This window comes from Eretmochelys imbricata, chromosome 5, assembly GCF_965152235.1.
Source record: "Eretmochelys imbricata isolate rEreImb1 chromosome 5, rEreImb1.hap1, whole genome shotgun sequence".
In the NCBI taxonomy this organism is placed as follows: Eukaryota; Metazoa; Chordata; order Testudines; family Cheloniidae; genus Eretmochelys; species Eretmochelys imbricata.
This window is the reverse complement of record NC_135576.1, coordinates 92888908-92908053: the sequence shown is the minus strand read 5'-3', so window position 1 is coordinate 92908053 and position 19146 is coordinate 92888908. Positions and strand designations below refer to the sequence as shown.

The 19146-nt window shown below is 37.9% G+C and overlaps 1 protein-coding gene across 5 annotated transcripts in view; it reads right to left on the bottom strand.

Annotated features, from left to right (window-relative positions):
- The window catches only part of TLE1 (TLE family member 1, transcriptional corepressor), a 96534-nt gene that overhangs the window by 29188 nt on the left and 48200 nt on the right, over nucleotides 1-19146 (bottom strand). For all 5 annotated transcript variants that reach the window (XM_077817537.1, XM_077817539.1, XM_077817540.1 and 2 more), the window contains 6 exons: nucleotides 15582-15698; nucleotides 12228-12281; nucleotides 10492-10644; nucleotides 9460-9604; nucleotides 8549-8739; nucleotides 7220-7296 (listed from right to left, as the gene is read on the bottom strand). In XM_077817537.1, the coding sequence (XP_077673663.1) occupies nucleotides 7220-7296; nucleotides 8549-8739; nucleotides 9460-9604; nucleotides 10492-10644; nucleotides 12228-12281; nucleotides 15582-15698 (737 nt within the window). The remainder of the gene's footprint in view (nucleotides 1-7219; nucleotides 7297-8548; nucleotides 8740-9459; nucleotides 9605-10491; nucleotides 10645-12227; nucleotides 12282-15581; nucleotides 15699-19146) is intronic.

Below are 19146 nucleotides of genomic sequence, written 5' to 3'. Positions count from 1 at the left end.
GGCAACAAAAATGATTAGGGGTCTGGAACACATGACTTATGAGGAGAGGCTGAGGGAACTGGGATTGTTTAGTCTGCAGAAGAGAAGAATGAGGGGGGATTTGATAGCTGCTTTCAACTACCTGAGAGGGGGTTCCAGAGAGGATGGTTCTAGACTATTCTCAGTGGTAGAAGAGGACAGGACAAGGAGTAATGGTCTCAAGTTGCAGTGGGGGAGGTTTAGGTTGGATATTAGGAAAAACTTTTTCACTAGGAGGGTGGTGAAACACTGGAATGCGTTACCTAGGGAGGTGGTAGAATCTCCTTCCTTAGAAGTTTTTAAGGTCAGGCTTGACAAAGCCCTGGCTGGGATGATTTAATTGGGGATTGGTCCTGCTTTGAGCAGGGGATTGGACTAGATGACCTCCTGAGGTCCCTTCCAACCCTGATATTCTATGATTCTATGAACTGGCCTAATCTGATGACAGTTTGTGAACAAAATAGTGAAAAAATAGATAGCATTGTCACAGCTAGAGTTCTCAACATTGGGCTTAAGAGAAATGTTGAACACATGCCGAGTACCCTGAAGCCTATTTCTGTAGCCTTGAACAAAATGAGGTGAAATAGCTGTTTTATTCCTGACGCTGTTGAAATTTGGAAGGAACCGAGTGAGATCTTAAAAAGAAAAATGTGCAATGATAGAGTTAAATTACAAGCATTAAAAAAACAAATAGGACAAGCATTATCTCCAGCTCATTTTCTTGTGAATATTCTCATTACTCAGTACCAGGGTCAAACCTTAACTGCTGAATTAGAGGAGTTGGCTAGGACATGGACATCCAGCAATCATCCCTCCATAATGCCAACTATAATAAACTTCAGAGCTAAGGGTGAACCATTCAGGAAATCTATGTTTGCTGATAATGTTTTAAAGAAAGTCACACCAGTGAACTGTTGGAAGTCAATTAACCACTTGGATTCAGAGACTGTTGAAGTGATAATCTCACTTTTAACAGAATAGCTTCTTCAGATGGTGTAGAAAGAATATTTTCATTCTTTGACTAATTCATTCCAAATTGAGAAATCGTTTGGGACCTGAAAGCTTGTTTTTTTCCCCCCAGATTATAAAGAAACAGGAAAATGAAGGTGAAGATGACTGAGTAGGCTGAAGAAACCAATATTTTAAGTTTCTCCTGTTGACCTGGCTGACATAATCGATTTAATTTTTTTAAAAATTTTTCATTTAACTATTTCAGTTAAAAACACTTATCAAAAACAAACCTGACTTTAAAAAACTTGGATGTTTAACTAAATTCAAAAATTCATATGCCTGTTTTGTTAAAATATTATATGTTTGCTGTTGAAGAAAAAAATCCAGAATACATAACGTTGCTGTTTTAGTTAAAATAAAACACTTTAAATGTTTGTCTGATGATGTTTTCCTCCAAATACACCGTGGCAAGAAAATCCTCCAAATATTATTAATTAACCTGTTGAATTGGAGATAGTTCACTTCCCAGTGACTTCATAAATATCTGATTCAATTACCTGCTTTTCTGATATAGATGTAAAACTAATCTGAAAAGTTTTCAAAATAAATCACTTTAAAAATGTATAGTGTGCATCTTCTAAAAGTGAAAAAGACAGTTACCTTTTCCGTAACTGGTGTTCTTCGAGATGTGTTGCTGATGTGTATTCCGCATTAGGTGTGCGTGGAGCCCATGTGGGGAACTTTCAGGCCCAAGGCCTGTGGTCGGCTCAAGACCCGACCCTACATATAAACTTCAAGGAGCTCAGGGCGGTGTGGCTGGCGTGCATGGTAGTCAGGGTCCTCACAGACAACATGGCCTCGATGTTCTATATCAACAGGCAAGGCAAGGCAAGGCTTGATCCTCTGCCACGAAGCCCTCAGGCTGTGAGACTTCTGTATAGCCCACGACATCCACCCTGCATTCCTCCCAAAGGTGGTCTCCACCTACACATGGGTCAGGACATTTTTCTACCGGTCCTCTGCCCCAAGCCTCACGCATCCAGTGAGGAGTGCCGTCTCCACACGCTCGATGTGTGGCGGGCTCTGTCTTTCTACCTCAAGCGGACCAAGTCGTTCAGAAAGTCCTTGCAACTGTTCGTCGCCTCGGCTGAGAGCACGAGGGGCCAGCCGATTTCCACTCAGCGGCTTTTCAATTCGATTACTTCATGTATCCGCTCCTGTTATGAGCTGGCGGGTGTCCCCCACCACCCATTGTGAGGGCACACTCGACTCGGGCGCAGGCCTCGTTGTCTGCCTTCATGGCCCACATCCCCACCCAGGACATTTGTAAGGCTGCCACGTGGTCTTCGGTTCACACGTTCACCTCGCACTATGCAATCGTTTTCCAAGCCAGGGATAACACTGGGTTTGGCAGGGCTGCCCTCTGTCCTGGGAACTTGTGAACTCTTACCCACCTCCAACAGATATAGCTTGGAATCACCTATTGTGGAATACACATGAGCAATAACTCGAAGAAGAAAAGAAAAGTTTTTCCGTAACTGGAGTTCTTTGAGATGTGTTGCTCATGTCTATTCCATATCCCGCCCTCCTTCACCTCTGTCGGAGTTGTCTGGCAAGAAGGAACTGAGGGTGGGGGGAGCGCGCAGCTCCCCTTATACCGTGCCAGGCAGGTGCCACTCCAGGGGTCAGCGGGGGGCGGAAGGGGGGGCGCTCCCCCCCCCATGGGTACTGCTGGGGAAAAACTTCCGGCATCGGTGCACATGGCGAGCACGCACACCTGTTGTGGAATACACATGAGCAATCACTCGAAGAAGAACCTACCTCTATCTCTGAGTTGTGAGGAATATGTATTAAGGTTATAACAACCAACAAGAATGCACTTTTATGTAGAAATCCATGATTAAATCGAGTCTTCCTGACTAGTGTTTTAAATCAGTTTGATTTAAATCAAATCAACTCTGCAATCATTTCAATTCTGTTTTAAGATAGCATGTTCTTTAATTATCAGGTTAATTGTCACAATGTTGCTACCATTTTGTAACTCTAGTATCAATGCTAAGTGCAGCAACCTAGTGCTAGAAGAAGTCAGAACTCTCACCCTGGGAAAACCTGTAAGATCGTTAACACAACCACCACAGGGGACTGTAAAGAAAGCTAAAAACTCCATTGGAATGACTAATCAAATGAGCAAATATGAATATGGCACTAAGCCAAAAAGAGTATAAAATACTGCATGTTGCTCACTGTACAGTAGGGAGAGAAAGGACAAGGTGCACAATTTGTCATACACCAGATAGTCATCTCTGAAAATAGTACTGATTTCAGGAGAAAATTAATTACTGATTTGGAGACCACACCAGAAGAAAAAGAAAAACAACAGAACAAGTGCTGCCAGGAAAATCTAAAGAAATTCACTCTTGTGCAACATGATGAATATACCACAAGATAAATTAATAATTGGCCAATAGCTAAAGAAACTGAAGTAGTTTTAGATCTGACCTCTTCCAAACACTACTGAGTATGAGATTTTAAAGTATGAGCTTGAATCATTCGGTATGAGGATGGAAGCATGAAACTGGACAAATTCTAAAAAGTAGTACGTCATAACAGCAGTTAAAGGCAGACAAAAGAAAAATAGAGAAACATGAGTTCCACAGTAATAGGAAAAATTAGCAGCGGGCTTCAATGATATAGGAGAAAAGGAAAACGTCACACAACCACAGAAAGAGGGCAGGAAAACTGAAGAATAAATACTAAATACAGCTTGACAGCAGGATGAAGAGAAAATGGAAGGAATGGTTCCCAGGGAGAAACACAGAAAAATAAAATAAAAGAATGTCTAAGGGGCACCTGCTCTCATCTGCCAAGACCAGCTAATTTGTGGCAAGGGGAACTGAGACTTGAAACACCCTACAGCTTTCTAGGTCAGCATGGAATGGCCCAGAGTCACTGGTAACAGGATTAGGCTCTGAAGAGAACGAACTTGCCAGTGGCAGATTTTAAAAAAAACAAAACCAGAAAAGGTTGGGAGTAAGGGACTTAAACTTAGTGACACAGCAGAAGGTGAAGCAGTAGAAAGTAAGGTGTTTTCCAGAGGGAATTCTTTCAACAGCAGCCAACTGAAAAACAAGAGCAGGTTCCTAAGAGGCAGCTTATTTTTCTAACAGCAATCTATTCTATTAATAAGATCTCAGTGTGTAAGTAGTAAGTCATAACAGCAGTTAAAGGCAGACAAAAGAAAAATATAGAGTGGTCAAAGAAGAACAGCTGCTCACAGAATGCTGGTCCTTTGGAAAAAGAGAACTGAGTCAATGGTACTTAGAACAACAACAAAAAACAAGGGCCCCAGAGTAGCTACGGATAACTACAGTAACCAGCAGACAGATGGCAGGGGATTCAGTATTTCTAACTGAAAAACTTCCTCCCCCATCCCACCTGCAACAGGATACACAACTAAAATGCCGTCTCTCATGTGGCATCTCAATGTGTGTGTCTGGGAGAAAGTTGGTTTCAAATACAAAACCGAGAATTCCCCTGCAGTCTGTGAAATTCTGTGACAGATGCCACATTACACCCATACTTTGTACCAGAAAATGTCAATAGACTTAACACAGATAAAAGATGCAACCATAAAGTTACTCTGGGCAACGGAAGACATCCTGCTAGTTGTGGATGAACAGGGCTAAAATAAGTCTAAATCCTAACGCAGTCAATTTTAGACTACCCCATCTCCTGGGATTTCAAAAGTTTACCATGTCTATTTATAGTAAGAACAGGAAAAGGAGGCAGCAACTATCAGCAAAGGAGGCAAGAAAGTATGACCAGGAGTATGACTGAGTATGTAACTTTTAACTGCAAGTGAGGGTTCTCAGAAGCAGATTCAATAACTAAGATTTTGACCGAGAGTTTAAAGCTAAGTGACCAGAAGGAAAACACCATAAAGAACACAATATTTTTCATTCAAATAGTACTTTTTAAGCAATAGGAAACAGACATGGCTGATGTGCCTTGAACACTGCAAAAATGACATCTACATTTGAGCCCCCTTCCCCAATACACTTTTGATTAAATATTTCTGGAAGTCATGAAATAGAAATAGTGAAATGGTTTAATAAATGAAGTCCAAGAATTAAAATTACCCATATCTATTAGCCCATGAATGATCCAACAATAATTTATTTATAAAACTGTGGGCCACATTTCACTGAAGTCACTAGGAATGAATCTGGCCCCATAAACAGAAACATCTATTTTAAGAACTAGTCCGCTCTGCAATATTTAACTTGACAGCCAATGTTTGATGCATAATACCATCCTTAGACCCTTGTTAGTAATGCAGTACGTTCAGTATCTCTTCTCTAATCTTTCCCTCAGGTGGGGATTTCATACATGAAATTCGGTCCAAGCAGGAGCTTGAGAGTGCCAACCTATTCGTGGAGTCTGCATGTAAAAGTGCAATAAGTAGCAAAGAAAACAGATTTAGGAGGAATGGTTTGCATTAATTCCTATGAAAGAGGAAAAAGAGGGAGAAGAAACATGCACTACACAAGGCACCATATTCCCTACACAATTTAATCAGTCAGGATGACAGGCACGGCGGCACATGAGGCTGAAAAGCATGGTGGAAGCAAATCAAGGTATGTTTGTAAAGGTTCAGCTTGTAAGGTTCAACACAGTAAATGTTTCTTAGAACTTACAATTCATACCAAAAATTAAGTGACTGCATTCTTTTGAAAGCTGTGCAGGACAAGTGAATCTGTGTATGTGTAAGCACAAAGCTTCATAATAAAGTCATGAGGCAATCGGGAGACATATGATGCATCTGTGAGAGGAAGACGTAAGTGACGGGGAGAAAATTTAAACCAGTTTCACTACTAAATCAGGCAGATAGATTAATGGAAACTAGAACCATATTGCAGAATATTTGTAATCAACAGGAAGGATTTCCCATATGCAAATTTGGCAGGTATTATAGATAAACATTGCCAGGAGACTGAGCAGGTTGAGAGGGAAACTATATACCTATTTTAAAGGAAATACCATCAGAAAATGAAGTTTTATCAATAATGTATTCTTTGGAAATTATGCTCTGTTTAAAACTGTGTACAATTATTTTCTAAAAATATTTAAGAAAACTGCTAAAATAAGAAGTTTTAGAGGTTGGTTTTTTTGTGTGTTTGTTTGTTTTTTAAAAAGAGGCTGTATGTATCTATGATTCTACCCTAAATGTGGAACCTAACCAGGTTTAATTAAGGCTACTTAAACCTTTACAATCTACTGAAATAAAACTGCTGCAAATGCTGCAGGTTCAACAAAATGCTCACCCACCAAACTGAAACACATATCTTAGTGGCATAACTTTAAAATGTTGCTTAATATGCCAACAAAACACTATATTGTGAAAATCCAGAAAGCAAGACATCTTTAAGAGAATTTCAAAATTCATCTGACAGAATAGAATATTAGCTAACTGTAAGACTGCTTTAATTTTATTACCTTTACTTCCTCAGTAAAAAATGAAATTACTCTAAAAATCCAAAACAGAATAAAATACTTTGTTAATGGTGACCGTGCTAAGTGCCCTTTTCTTTATATAGTGAGTTCAGTATTAATACAAGCATCTAATTTCAAGCGCTGCTGTGAAAATAAATCCTCCTACATTTATATGTTCACTGTACATCTTTGCCTGTGTATCCTGCTGCTCTACAGCTGCATATCTCTGAGGTAGTTTTCAGAAGTTCATTATGCAAGTTATGTACCATTTGCCAAAGTCAGTACTTATGATCTCCATTAAGTACCACCTAAATTTCTGAAGCTGGAGACACAGTGATTTCATCAGACCTTCACTCCTGCTCAAATATCTACCAATACAAGGAGGATGTGATTTGCACCCTCTATTTGTAGTGGCTGAAAGACAGCTTGACATGTTTCAAATTTAAAGGTGAGCTCTACTAGTTTCCAACTCCCCGACCTACCTCTAGTTCAATAGCAAAGCTTGAAAGAAAGGAAACTCAGGGATGTTTCCCACCAACAGCTTCTCTCCAGAAATAACTAAATGTTCACAAATGTGATTAAGATTACAGCTGCCAGTTGAGACTTTATAAGAAATACTCCTTATCAGGAGAGGACAACAGCAATCTCTTTCAAAACACCCAAGATATCATTCCATTTGGAAGTCTTGTTCGCTGACATAATATAACTAAATGCTCTCGCCGTTTCACATGTTACTAAAGTGTTAAAAGTTACTTACGGTTTCCCCCCAGGGATTCCTGCTAGATTTGGAGGGATTCCAGGTACTCTCATGTGAGGAGGAGGATCAAATCCAACCTGGTAATGAAAAATGAATAAAATTCCAGCCTGTTGAATGAAAAAAACACAACTTCCCCTTCCTTCACCCCCAACTCATTTTATATATTAAAAAAAAAATATGGTGTAGAGCATTTTAGAAATGCAAATGTTACTTATTGGAATGCATTAAAGGGACTCTCTGAAGAGATTTATTTTTTTGTTTTTCAGTGTTCACACTGAAAACTGAACCAATAGATGTACATGATCGTAACAGCTTAAATATGACAGTAATGATATGCTTAATACATTATGTACTACTTTAGGATTTCCTAGCATTTTAAATCTTATTATATTAATTCATCTAGCATAAATACACACTTCAAGCAATCCCTACAACAAATATGGGCCAAAGTGCATTCAAGTTCATCCTTTGAAACGGTATACATAACTTAAAACCATAATGCATGTAGTTTTAAAGACATGTATATGCCACTTACAATTTCCATCCTTCCTGCTCAAGAAAACTGTTTTCCAGTTAAAAAGATGAGCCTCATTCTAGAATTTAGAAAATATAGCACCAAGCCTCACATATCCTGGAAATACTGACACACAACTTTACTTATAAATAATCCCAATTAATTCACTGGGACTACTTGTGTGCTTAAAGTTACCCATACGCTTAAATGTTTGAAGAACTGGGCCCCTACTTAGTTTTACTTTATGGTAGTGGTGACTACAGACTACCTTATTTGCACTGTTGCCAGGCATAAGGAATTTTCTAACTTTCCAGGCCACAAAGCAATAAAAAAACGACACCAGCCAACTTCAAATTTTTATTTTCATAAAAAATGAAACTACAAGCACAGAAAAGTGGATAAAAAGCCTTCTATGTGCTGCAAGATTAATTTAGGATGTCTATAAAGTGTACAAATCTGCTCCAATGGGAGAAACACAGATGTCCAGAGAACCAATGAAGTGCTTTGTAGCTTCCAACACTACCTTTTTATTCAAATAAATAAATACATACATAAATAGTTTGGCGTTTCTTAATGAACCAAAGCACTAATGAAGGCAAACAAAAACTGAAACATTCATAAATACACTGAGATTCTTTGTTTTCAAGGCACAAGTTTGTTTCTCTAGCCACAGAGTAAAATGAAACATACAGTGAAGTAGTTAAGCCTCTGGCATTGTAATGGCCTGGGAGTTAGACAATGTTAAATAAGGCATGTAGCCTTTCCCAGTGAACCAAACCTCATCCTATTGAGATGGCAAGCAATGTGTTTCCTACCATAGGAGATCGTCCATAGGCAACCACGGCGGCTGCAGCTGCAGCAGCACTCATCTGCGGGGACATATTGTGTAGACTGGCATAAGCTGCCCCTGGACTGGTCAACTCTCCGTTCATGCCAGCATGAGGTACCATTCCAAATGGAGTAGGGTATGGTCCTGATACTGCCAAGGGTGTCCTCAAGCCAGCAGCTGCAGTTTAATGAAATAATGTGCTCATTGTGAATTCAAGTAATTTTCTTTCTATTTCTCTGCACACAGAGAAGAAAACACTGTAATTCCAGATGGATACGTCTTTTGCAACACCCAGTCTTTCCCTCTGTCCACAGTCCCTTTTAATGTTGTTAGGTACATTCTGAACTAGGCTCATCACCACCACTCATCCTGGCTCTGTGTAAATGAGAGCTCTTATATGCATAGCTATTCTGATTACTTTTAATATTCCCTACACAGACTGTCCATTCCTTCCTTCATATTTTCCTCCTCCCCATTGTTGATGTTATTTGGTCTTTCTCCAATTCCTGCAATAAGACTGAGAGGTATAGTTTAGAAAACTGACGTCTGAAGTCTGAATATCTCTCTGAATCTGTCAGGATTTACATTTCAGCAAATATTAGCTGCTTCAAATACAGGATAATGGGCTAGGAAGGAGCTTGCATTCAGAATATTTATCAGAAACTTTAAGGAAGTCATTACGTAGTTTAGATTATTTTCAAAGAAGATAAAAACAAATGTAAACAGTCAGTCTGAAAGAGGTACAAGCTGCTGAAAACTAAGTCTGAACATCTGTTTCTTATCAAACCTCTTCAATAATATGAAGAATGAAGCAATACATTTATTTAGTATTCACAAATTACATAAGTAAAAGATTAATGAAAGACTGAGAAAAGCACATGAAAAGCAATGCATTACCAGCTTGATTAACTAGAGGGTCCATTGTTGGAGGTTTTCCAAGGCCTGGACGAAGTCCTGGAGTAGCACTAGTGCCCGGAGTTGGCACATCACTTCGAGGAGTCGGTGTGCTGGATTTCAGAACAGGCGTGCTGGCTTTTTCATGCTGGTATCATTAAACAAATTAAATGAGTATTATTTTTAATCCAGGCCATATTACACAATTTATCACAACAGCAGCTGGGACACTGGGCACCTACTACCTACTCCCTCAGCCAATTTTCATAAATCCACACAATGTTGTTAGCATTAACTTGTGAGAGAGAAATGCTGACCTTTCCTATTCCTGCCAAAATTAAACAAGGAAAAAATGCAGAAGATCATTTTTTCCTTCCTCCACAGCATTAAAAATGTCTGAGATAATTTAAATTCAGGACAATATTCTATGTATCGCCAAATTCCTTCAGTCTAAAATCGGCATCTCAAATATTACAGAAAACAATTTGTCTAATGTCCCAGATTAAAGTCCAAAAAGAGAGTGATACGTAATTAATAATCTCCTAAAATAAAATAATTTAATAAATTGTGCCAGTATAACAACCAAAGATCTTATGATCAAATAATTTAATGACATTTTACCGAGAGTAAAACAACCTATTTAGAAGAAGGGAACCATGATTCTGCAGAACATTTAAAAGATCTGTGTGTGTATGTTTTGTCTATAGTGAAGAATAAGTGTAAGCTATTTTCAGCTCCAAAAAGAAAACACTGTTTAAAGTGAACAGTTTGCATTATACAGTAAATTTGGAAACCATTAGCTATAAGTGCATAGGAAAGATCAGTGTGAAGTAGAAGCTTTTATCAGCGAAGAAGAGGGTTGTATAGTACTATAAAGGTCTAGGGGAACAAGAACATGCTTCAACTTCAAGTGTATAAAATCAGACATCCGCAGCCAACAAGCAAGCCACTATGCACAGTAATTAGTAGTGAGACCATACATGTGAGAAATAGATAGGTATTTCCTCTGGGCTACAGACTGCTTTTAATACTCACCAAACTCATTTCTTTGGATTTCAAGGAAGTGGAACTTCCTGAGGAGGCTGTAGATGCTGGACTGCTAGAGGCATCTTTTTTCAGCAGGCGGTTTTTATCTATGCCATTCTCACGTGGCGAATGTGCCGGACTTGCCCGTGGCGATGAAGGATCCTAAGATAATAATAATACTAATAAAACAAAAAACAAATACAAATGGGGGGAGGAAGGACAGCAGAAAACTGCTTTATGGCCATGGGCTTGTACAGAGCACTGCCATGGAATTATCACCATGGAAAAACTGTAAGGTTTTAAACAGGTAAGTTTAAATAAATAATTTTTTTAAATATTAGTTTTTGTTTGTTTCTCTGTGACAATGCCTCCTCTTCATCTGGTCAGTGGGGGCAGTTAAGCCCACTGATTAAAATAAATCCAGTTAGTTTTGCATGTGAGTTTTAAATAACATGGTAATTTTTTCTTAAATATATAAAGAGGAGATTACAATCTAATTACAGATAAAATATGACAAGTGTGTGACAAACAGTGAGAGGGAAGGGAGGACAAGAGTAACAGTAATAAGATTATGCAGTTCATAGTGTCCACAGCATGATAGCTCTGAATAACGTAAACATTATTTTAAAAATTTCTTGTCAAATGATAACCCACTTTGCTTATCCCCACCCTCAAAGAAAATGACCCTCAGCTCGTGGCCCATAGAATATGTATTGTCTATTGTTTTCTTTCCTCTATACAGACTGTCCATATTACCCCTCTGTGTAGCAAACCTTCCCCTCACTCCTCTCCCCGCCACCCCCCGGGTGCCTGCCCTGGGTGGAGGCTGCAAAGCCACCAGGATTCCAATGGTTCCTCCACACTCTGCTGCTCTCCTGGGGGTCGGGTGGACCCCTGCAGGTGGTATCAGGTGCAGGAGAGCAGAAAGTCTATTAATCAATTTTGTATCATATGCTCAGATATTGCTGTGGTCTGGGCTTCTGAAGATGTTGCTAGTTACCTAGCTCCCTGCTCAGATACCCACTTTCCACCATCCAATCCTACGAAACTGACGGCTGACAGAGTAGACCTCCTCTGTACACCATGGCTTGGTAAAGGCCCTGCCTCCCAAGGCAGATCGGAATAAGGGAAGAGGACTGATGGCATCCTATGCTCCCAAAGTCTTGTATCTGCAGGACATAAAAGACGGGGAGGAGGGAGTTGGACTAGCCCCCTCCACTGTGGTGCTGCTGGCAGGAACTGCTGCTACCTACACTGTCTTTCCTGAAGAATAGTAGGGTTTTCTTAAATGGCCACTCGCCCTAGGAAATTCTGTGGACATCTCTAGTTGCTTCTCAACTCTCAGTTTGCTTTAACCCTGTGTTCCAACCTCATCCCTGCCAAAGATACATTGATTTAAAAACACTGCCTGATCAACCCCGGTCCTGTACATACATCCTCATCTTAACTCTTCCCCACCACACAGAGGCAGTCATGACAGCGGCTGTAAAATGTTGGAATGCATCTTATGGGAAAGCTGAAATGTGTATGAACCAGTGCAAGAGGGAGCATATAAGTCAGCCCAATTTGCTCTGTCCTGTAATATGGCAGCCAGCAGGCATTACATTTTAAGGTTTTTCAGGTTAATTTCCAATATCAGTAAAAAGAAAATAGGCAAGCATTTTTATATACATTTAGATGATAGTGAATTTTTCCTTCAATGCTTGGGCAAATGTTAAAAATGCAAAAAATGAAAACTGAGTTACCTCATTGGACACATCCACAACCAAGTTATCGTCACTCTTGTCCCCATCGCTGTCCTAGAAAAAAATTGTTTATTCCATTTAATACACTTGAAAAGCATGGGAAAAGGCTAAGCATCTGCTGTATTCACAACCTGAATATTAAACATCACTGTCCTACCCAAATTAGACAGACAGAAAGAGGAGAGCCACACCATTAACAGCAGAGAGCCCTTCGCCACTTTTATAAATGATAGGGCAAACATACAAATTTGATGAAAATAGGAGCACAGCTTTTCTTCCTTTTAGCTTTACATTACATTTGAGATATTTGAAAGAATATTTGTATTTAACTATAAAATATAAATGATGTATGGCTAGTCCAATGACTGTTTACACTCTGAGGGAAAAAGACATCCTTAACTGCTCTCATTGTTAAACTGTATATTTTAGTCCTAGCAACTGTAAAAGAAGAGTTGCAGAATTAGTTACAGTTTTCACAGTGCTTTGAACATGTAAAGCACAATGGCAAGGATTTTCAAAGAAGTTTCCTATGTGTACTACTTGTTTCAGAAGATTTTTCTAAGTCCAAGGTAATTTTCCTGGAGAAGTCCAGAGTCCAGTTTGAGGCCATCCCAATTTCCATTTTAAAGCTTCATAATATCAAAAAGTTTTGAGCAGAAATTAAATTGAAAGATCTTGAACTTACTGTCCTATTTCCAATCCCACAATTCCCCTTAGCCAACTTATTTCTGCTTTCTAGACACAAATGCCTCCTTGACATTAAAAGTGCTGCTTTTAGGAAAGCAGCAAACATGTGAGTACAGTTGGAAATCTAGTAAATCTTTAAATATTAAGCCTGTTCCAGAGTGGAAATATTTTAAACTCTTTGTTTTAAGAGTTAAGTATTTATTTTATCTACTAATAATCCAATTCCATTCCTAGTGCTTCTACCAAAAAGAGAAGTTGTCCTGTTTTCCAAAAAATCAAGAGTTTCACATTGTATATGATTCCCAAGGAAACAGACAATGGTTTAAGCACGCTCTCCTTTGAATAAATGAGGTTACTAATACCCCCAAAACTGCTAGCATCTGGACACTAGTGAGTTGAAAGATTTTAGTAAATAGGAAAGTTTGTCAAAAGTTCCCAGCAACAAAACAAGATACAAGATGGAAGAAATCACAGACTTTGGTTTCAAAGATGCAGTGGTAATACAGGGCTAGGTTAACAGGAGAGGGAAGGTGCCCCAACCTGCTTACAGTTGCTCTGATGCAACCCCAAAATCAAAGAGACTACAAGGGTTTCACTGAGAATAGAACGGAACCTATTGTGATCAACACAAGCATCTGGTGAAAACTTGGGATCAAGTGAAGGAGATAAATCATACCCACAGATGTTGAGAATTACAATAGAATCTAATTTTCTTGGGTCAGAGTGACCAGCAATGCAGCTAATGCCTGAAGCCACAGACCCAAGGCATTCTTGCCACTGTACAATTGTGTCACAATTGCACTTTTAATAAAAAGAGATCAGCCCTCCCCTCTGTTTCTCTGTGTGACTAACATCTCCATTCCCTCTCCAATTACTATTATTTCTATTTAATTTACATTAAATTCTGCTCCTCCCATGCTTATTTATCATAATCTTAGAAGAAGGTTAAGGGCAGAAATGCTGAGCTATTGCAGCCAGTGCATATGATCCACGACCCTTTCGGCTGTTGGTTCTTTGGAACTTCAGGGGCAAATAAAGCTTGTCAAAAGACAACACACAAGTTGCACAAACATTTTACTGGTGGTTTCTTTTGGGGGGGGTCGGGGGGGCATTGCTTTTCATAGTAATTTTGTAATTTCAACCAGCGTAAGTAGTAGGTAGCTTTGTTAGGTTACATGGCAAGCAGAAACCTGTGGCAGTGTGTCTCAGAGACTGTACAGACTTAAGCTTGAGAGGCTTGCACTACAGTGCTAAAAATAGCTGTGCAGACATTTGGGTTCGGGCTCCGAAGTTAGGGAAGGGGATGGATTTCACCACAGGTTACTGCTTACCTTGTAGATGTACCCTCACAGACCCTGAGGCACATTCAAGCTACAATGGCGGCTACTATTACAACTTACATAAGGGGAAGAAACGGAGCTAAACAACTTGCTTCTGAATCCTAGAAAGTTTTTGACTCCTAAAGGCAGGCACAGCTGGTTCCCTAAAATCCAGTGACAGTAATAATCTTGGGACTAGGTTAAGCTATTCAGTCATTACACTACATAGAATGAATGAATATGAAGAATATCAGTAAGTGTGGCAACAACCACATGAAACCTGAAATACAGCTTTTAACGAGGGTGGATTTTTTTAAACAGGTTTTTTGAATTTAAATCAGTTTTTATTTTTGTTTTTAATAAACCTATTTAAAATTAAAATTGGAATTATGACAACCTATGGTGAGGCCTAAACTTATTATAATGTATTAAAATAATTTAATTTAAATGCAAAAATAATATTAAGCAGTACATATTTGAAAGTGCAGAGAGTTTTCTTCATTTCAGTTTATTCAACTATTTCAGTTCAGTGACTAGTTCATTCAAAATTAAGGAACTAATGGAAGTTGAAAATGCAGGAAAGCTTGTTTTCCTCTTCCAATCAATGAATGAAAGCTAGGTTTGAGACTATGAGATCTACTAGTTCTAAAATCTTAAAGACATGGTGACCAGAAACACTCAGATTCACCAACTACAGATAACACTTCTTTTGTTTAATAAATCAGATTGTTTTAAATGCAAAACATATTTTGTTAAAATTTTTGATAAAATTTGAATAGTTTTATCATGTTTTGATAAAATTTCATATTATGTATGCAGTACATTTAAGACAGTTTAATTAAAAATTAGTATCCCATTTTTGTGCTCTTAACTGAAATTCCATCAAAATAGAGCTTGACGTACATCTTATGTTAAAATTAATCACTTAATAAATAAGAAATGCACCATTCACATTTTCTAACAAAAAATTAAAAATGAATGAAGAAAAATTAAGAATCCAAATAAATGTACATTATTCAATATAACTGCTTAAATAAAGGTGGTGTATCCTCCTGATTAGCAAAAACAAACACCAAATTTAATGTGAAGCTATATTTAGTTGTGATTCAACATGAGAACTAACCTTCTTGAGGAAAATAACCAAAAAGTATAAAACACAAAACCAGATTATAATAGATTATTTAAATGAGGTTGCCTGTTTGCTCATTTAAATCATTATTAAAATGGGTGATTTAAATAACTTTGATTTAAATCAATCAATCTGCCCTACTTTTAACAACTATTTAACTGCTCACACACAAAATATGTGCAAATAAATTAATCATTTATTTGAAACAGATTTGCTTACATAGTGGCTGGAATCCTTATCATCCATCTTTCTTTTTTTAATGTCATTGGAATATTCAGGACCATTCCTGCGTTTATCTGTGTTTCGCAGGCTGTCCGGTACCAACAGAGAATTACTCTGTAAAGACAAAAAACCAAGGTCAACCAAAAATTCCTTCCCGAATTCCTTCATATACACCTGAAAATTAAAACTGGATGCAATAAATATTTTAGAAATGTAATACCGTCTCAATCTCTCATTCGATTTAATTCAACTCACCGAAGTCTTCAAAGGCAAATTATAGAGATTCAAGCATTTTACATTTTGCTTAATCTTTCCATACATCAACCTATCAGAAATTTAGTTCGCTCGTCAGTAACTATTTGTGAGGTTACTTAATTTAACTCGCCTTATTGTTTTACTTTAGGAGAAACAATGTTTATTTGTGAGCATACAGTATTTTATATGTACTCTCTCACACACAAACATACAATGGCATTTATAACTTTAAATTTACAATTATATTGTATTACCTAAGGATGGATCTCTCATTTTTACAATGTCAAAAGCAAATAAAGCTTGGAGGATCTGCCCATTGCATGTACCATTATGAACACTACCTCTTAAAACAATAACAATTAAGTAGGTGTTAGCTACAGAGTAAAATTACCCAGTGCTCATTTATTTATTAGCTGTGATAATAACCTCAACAGAAAGATTAAATATTTTCACTGCCAACATAAAATTCACCCTTAGTGTGAATTTTACGCTATCACATTGTTTAATCAGTCTTGGACTTAAAAACTGAGGCCAATACACACACACACAAAGACAAGAGCAAAGACTAATCTTTTCTACAAATGATACAGGCTACTTTCATTCAGATATGCTAAGTACAAACTGTTGACCCAAAGAAAAAAAGGCATTTTAAATATTTTTGGGTCACATGACACAATTGGACATGCCTCAGATTCCCATCTCCCCTCCAGCTAAAGCATTAAAACATGTTACAATGAGTTCTTTTAAGTACGGGATTAGCATATGCAAGAGGGCAATTTGTTCAGTGATGTGTTAATGCCATGAACAATGCTGAATGAGTTGTGCAAAAAACTCCTATTAAAAAGACCTGATAAGCCTGGTTTCTAAAAGCCATCTAAAAAAAAAACCACCACAAGAAGGAAGCATGGTGCCAATATACATTTACTTACTTAAAAGAAAACTTACTTCAGGCCAAATCAGATACAGTGGTGAGTCCATAAGGAAATATAATTAAAAGCCATGGATATTTACTCTTAAAATATCAAACAATAACCTAATAGTCAGTTTACTACTCATTGAATGACTCCGCATTTGAAACCAAAGCTTTGCAGTGCTCAAACATTAATGCTCAACCACATGGAGGAAGAAAACAAAACAGGGTACACAAGACAATTTGAATCCTCTTTTGCCTACTTCAGAGGCTGTACTTTAAAGCTAGCTCTAAGCTCTTTTATTCATGACTATTCAAGCTACACAAATACCAGAGGGCTTACATAAAGCATATGGGAGGGTCCAATGAAATTCAGTATAAAGAAGCTCACAGTAATGTGTTTACCACAATGTTTTGCGGTTAGAAGGTGGGCTTGTTGGATGACTGAACTAATTACCTTGATAAGTATAGGCAGAATTTAACCCATCTTCTCCTTCCAAACACACACACACACACACACACACACACACACACACAAAGATAAGGAAGCCAATGTTTTGGAAGCAATATATACTAAAATCCATTTCTGATGAAAAATGGATTTGTATTTTAAAATGAATACCCAATGTCTGCAATAGAAGATACAACTTAAAGAGAGGTTTCAGAGTAGCAGCCATGTTAGACTATATTCGCAAAAAGAAAAGGAGTACTTGTGGCACCTTAGAGACTAACACATTTATTTGAGCATAAGCTTTCGTGAGCTACAGCTCACTTCATGCATCTGATGAAACCTTATGCTCAAATAAATTTGTTAGTTTCTAAGGTGCCACAAGTACTCCTTTTCTTTTAGCTTAAAGAGACACTGTCAACTCAAATTTGACTACAAATTAAAAAGTTGTGAGGAAAAAAAAAAAGCCTGCTTTTGCTCAACCCAAGGCCAACAGAAATAATACCTTTTAAAAAAAATGCTGAGAAATAATTTTTAACTCAACTCAAATATTGCAGTATTGAGAAGCTACAAGGGAAACTAACAAAACGTAAAACTGACTTCATTAGTTTTCATTGTCCAAACTCACAGAAAATAACTGCAAAAAAGGAAAGACTAATTTGTATTTTTAAGACCTGGATCCTGCAAATTACTCCACATGGGTGTAGATTCCAGTCATGCAAGAAGCTTGCAAGATCTGTGCCTAAAATATGTAGAGAGTAATTTCAGGTATTCACAAAGATAAGAAATAGGTTTTATTGTATTTTTAAATTTAGTGTCCTTTTAATGCATAGTTCCTGCACACATGATTGTATCCTACCTATTTCAGAGTAACAGCCGTGTTAGTCTGTATTCGCAAAAAGAAAAGGAGTACTTGTGGCACCTTAGAGACTAACCAATTTATAAATTTATAAATAAATTGGTTAGTCTCTAAGGTGCCACAAGTACTCCTTTTCTTTTTGTGTATCCTACCTATGTTTACATGCACATGTCTATACAAAACAATGCTGACACACTTCTGTGCAATACAGTATTCTAAAAAACAAAGAAAAACTTATTTATCAATCCAAAAAGCATACATGGCACTATATAAACCCAGAAAGCATACTCATGCACACACACAAGCAGTTCCTATGATATGCATTTAATTACTAGTTTACAGAATAGTAATTAAGGGGCAAGGGTCCACAGTTTCTGGGATGTAACTTCCCCATCCCAATAACCACTAGTCATCCTATCCATTATTTTTTGTTACAAACTGGAATTCCTAAAAGCAGGAAGACTATAGATCTTGAAAACATCTAGTCAAATAGATAAGAGCATCTGCAAACTTCCTATATAGCACCACCTCTTGGCTCCCCAATGCTCTGGGGCAGTGGCTGTCAACCAGGAGTACGTGTGCCCCTGGGGATATGCAGCGGTTACATCAACTCATCCAAATCAGAGGTTCTCAACCCATTTACCATTGTGGGTCACATATGCAGCTCTCTGAGTGATGTGGGCTGCAACCACATAATAGCTATACTACTTGTATAGCACTGAGGATGTCACATGGACCGCACATCGGTGCTGATTGGGCCGCAAGTGGCAACGGGCTGCAGATTCACTGACCTAGATATTTGCCTAATTTTGCAGCAGACTACATAAGAAGCACTAGTGAAAATCAGTACAAACAAAAAATTCACACACAATAACTTGTTTATCCTGCTCTACATACTATACAATGAAACGTAAGTACAAAATTTTTGTATTCCAATTGATTTATGATTATATGGTAAAAATGAGAAAGTAAGCAATTTTTCAGTAATAGTGTGCTGTGACACTTTTATGTCAGATTTTGTGAGCAAGTAGTTATTAAGTGAGGTGAAACTTGGGGTATGCAAGACAAATCAAACACCTGAGAGGGGTAC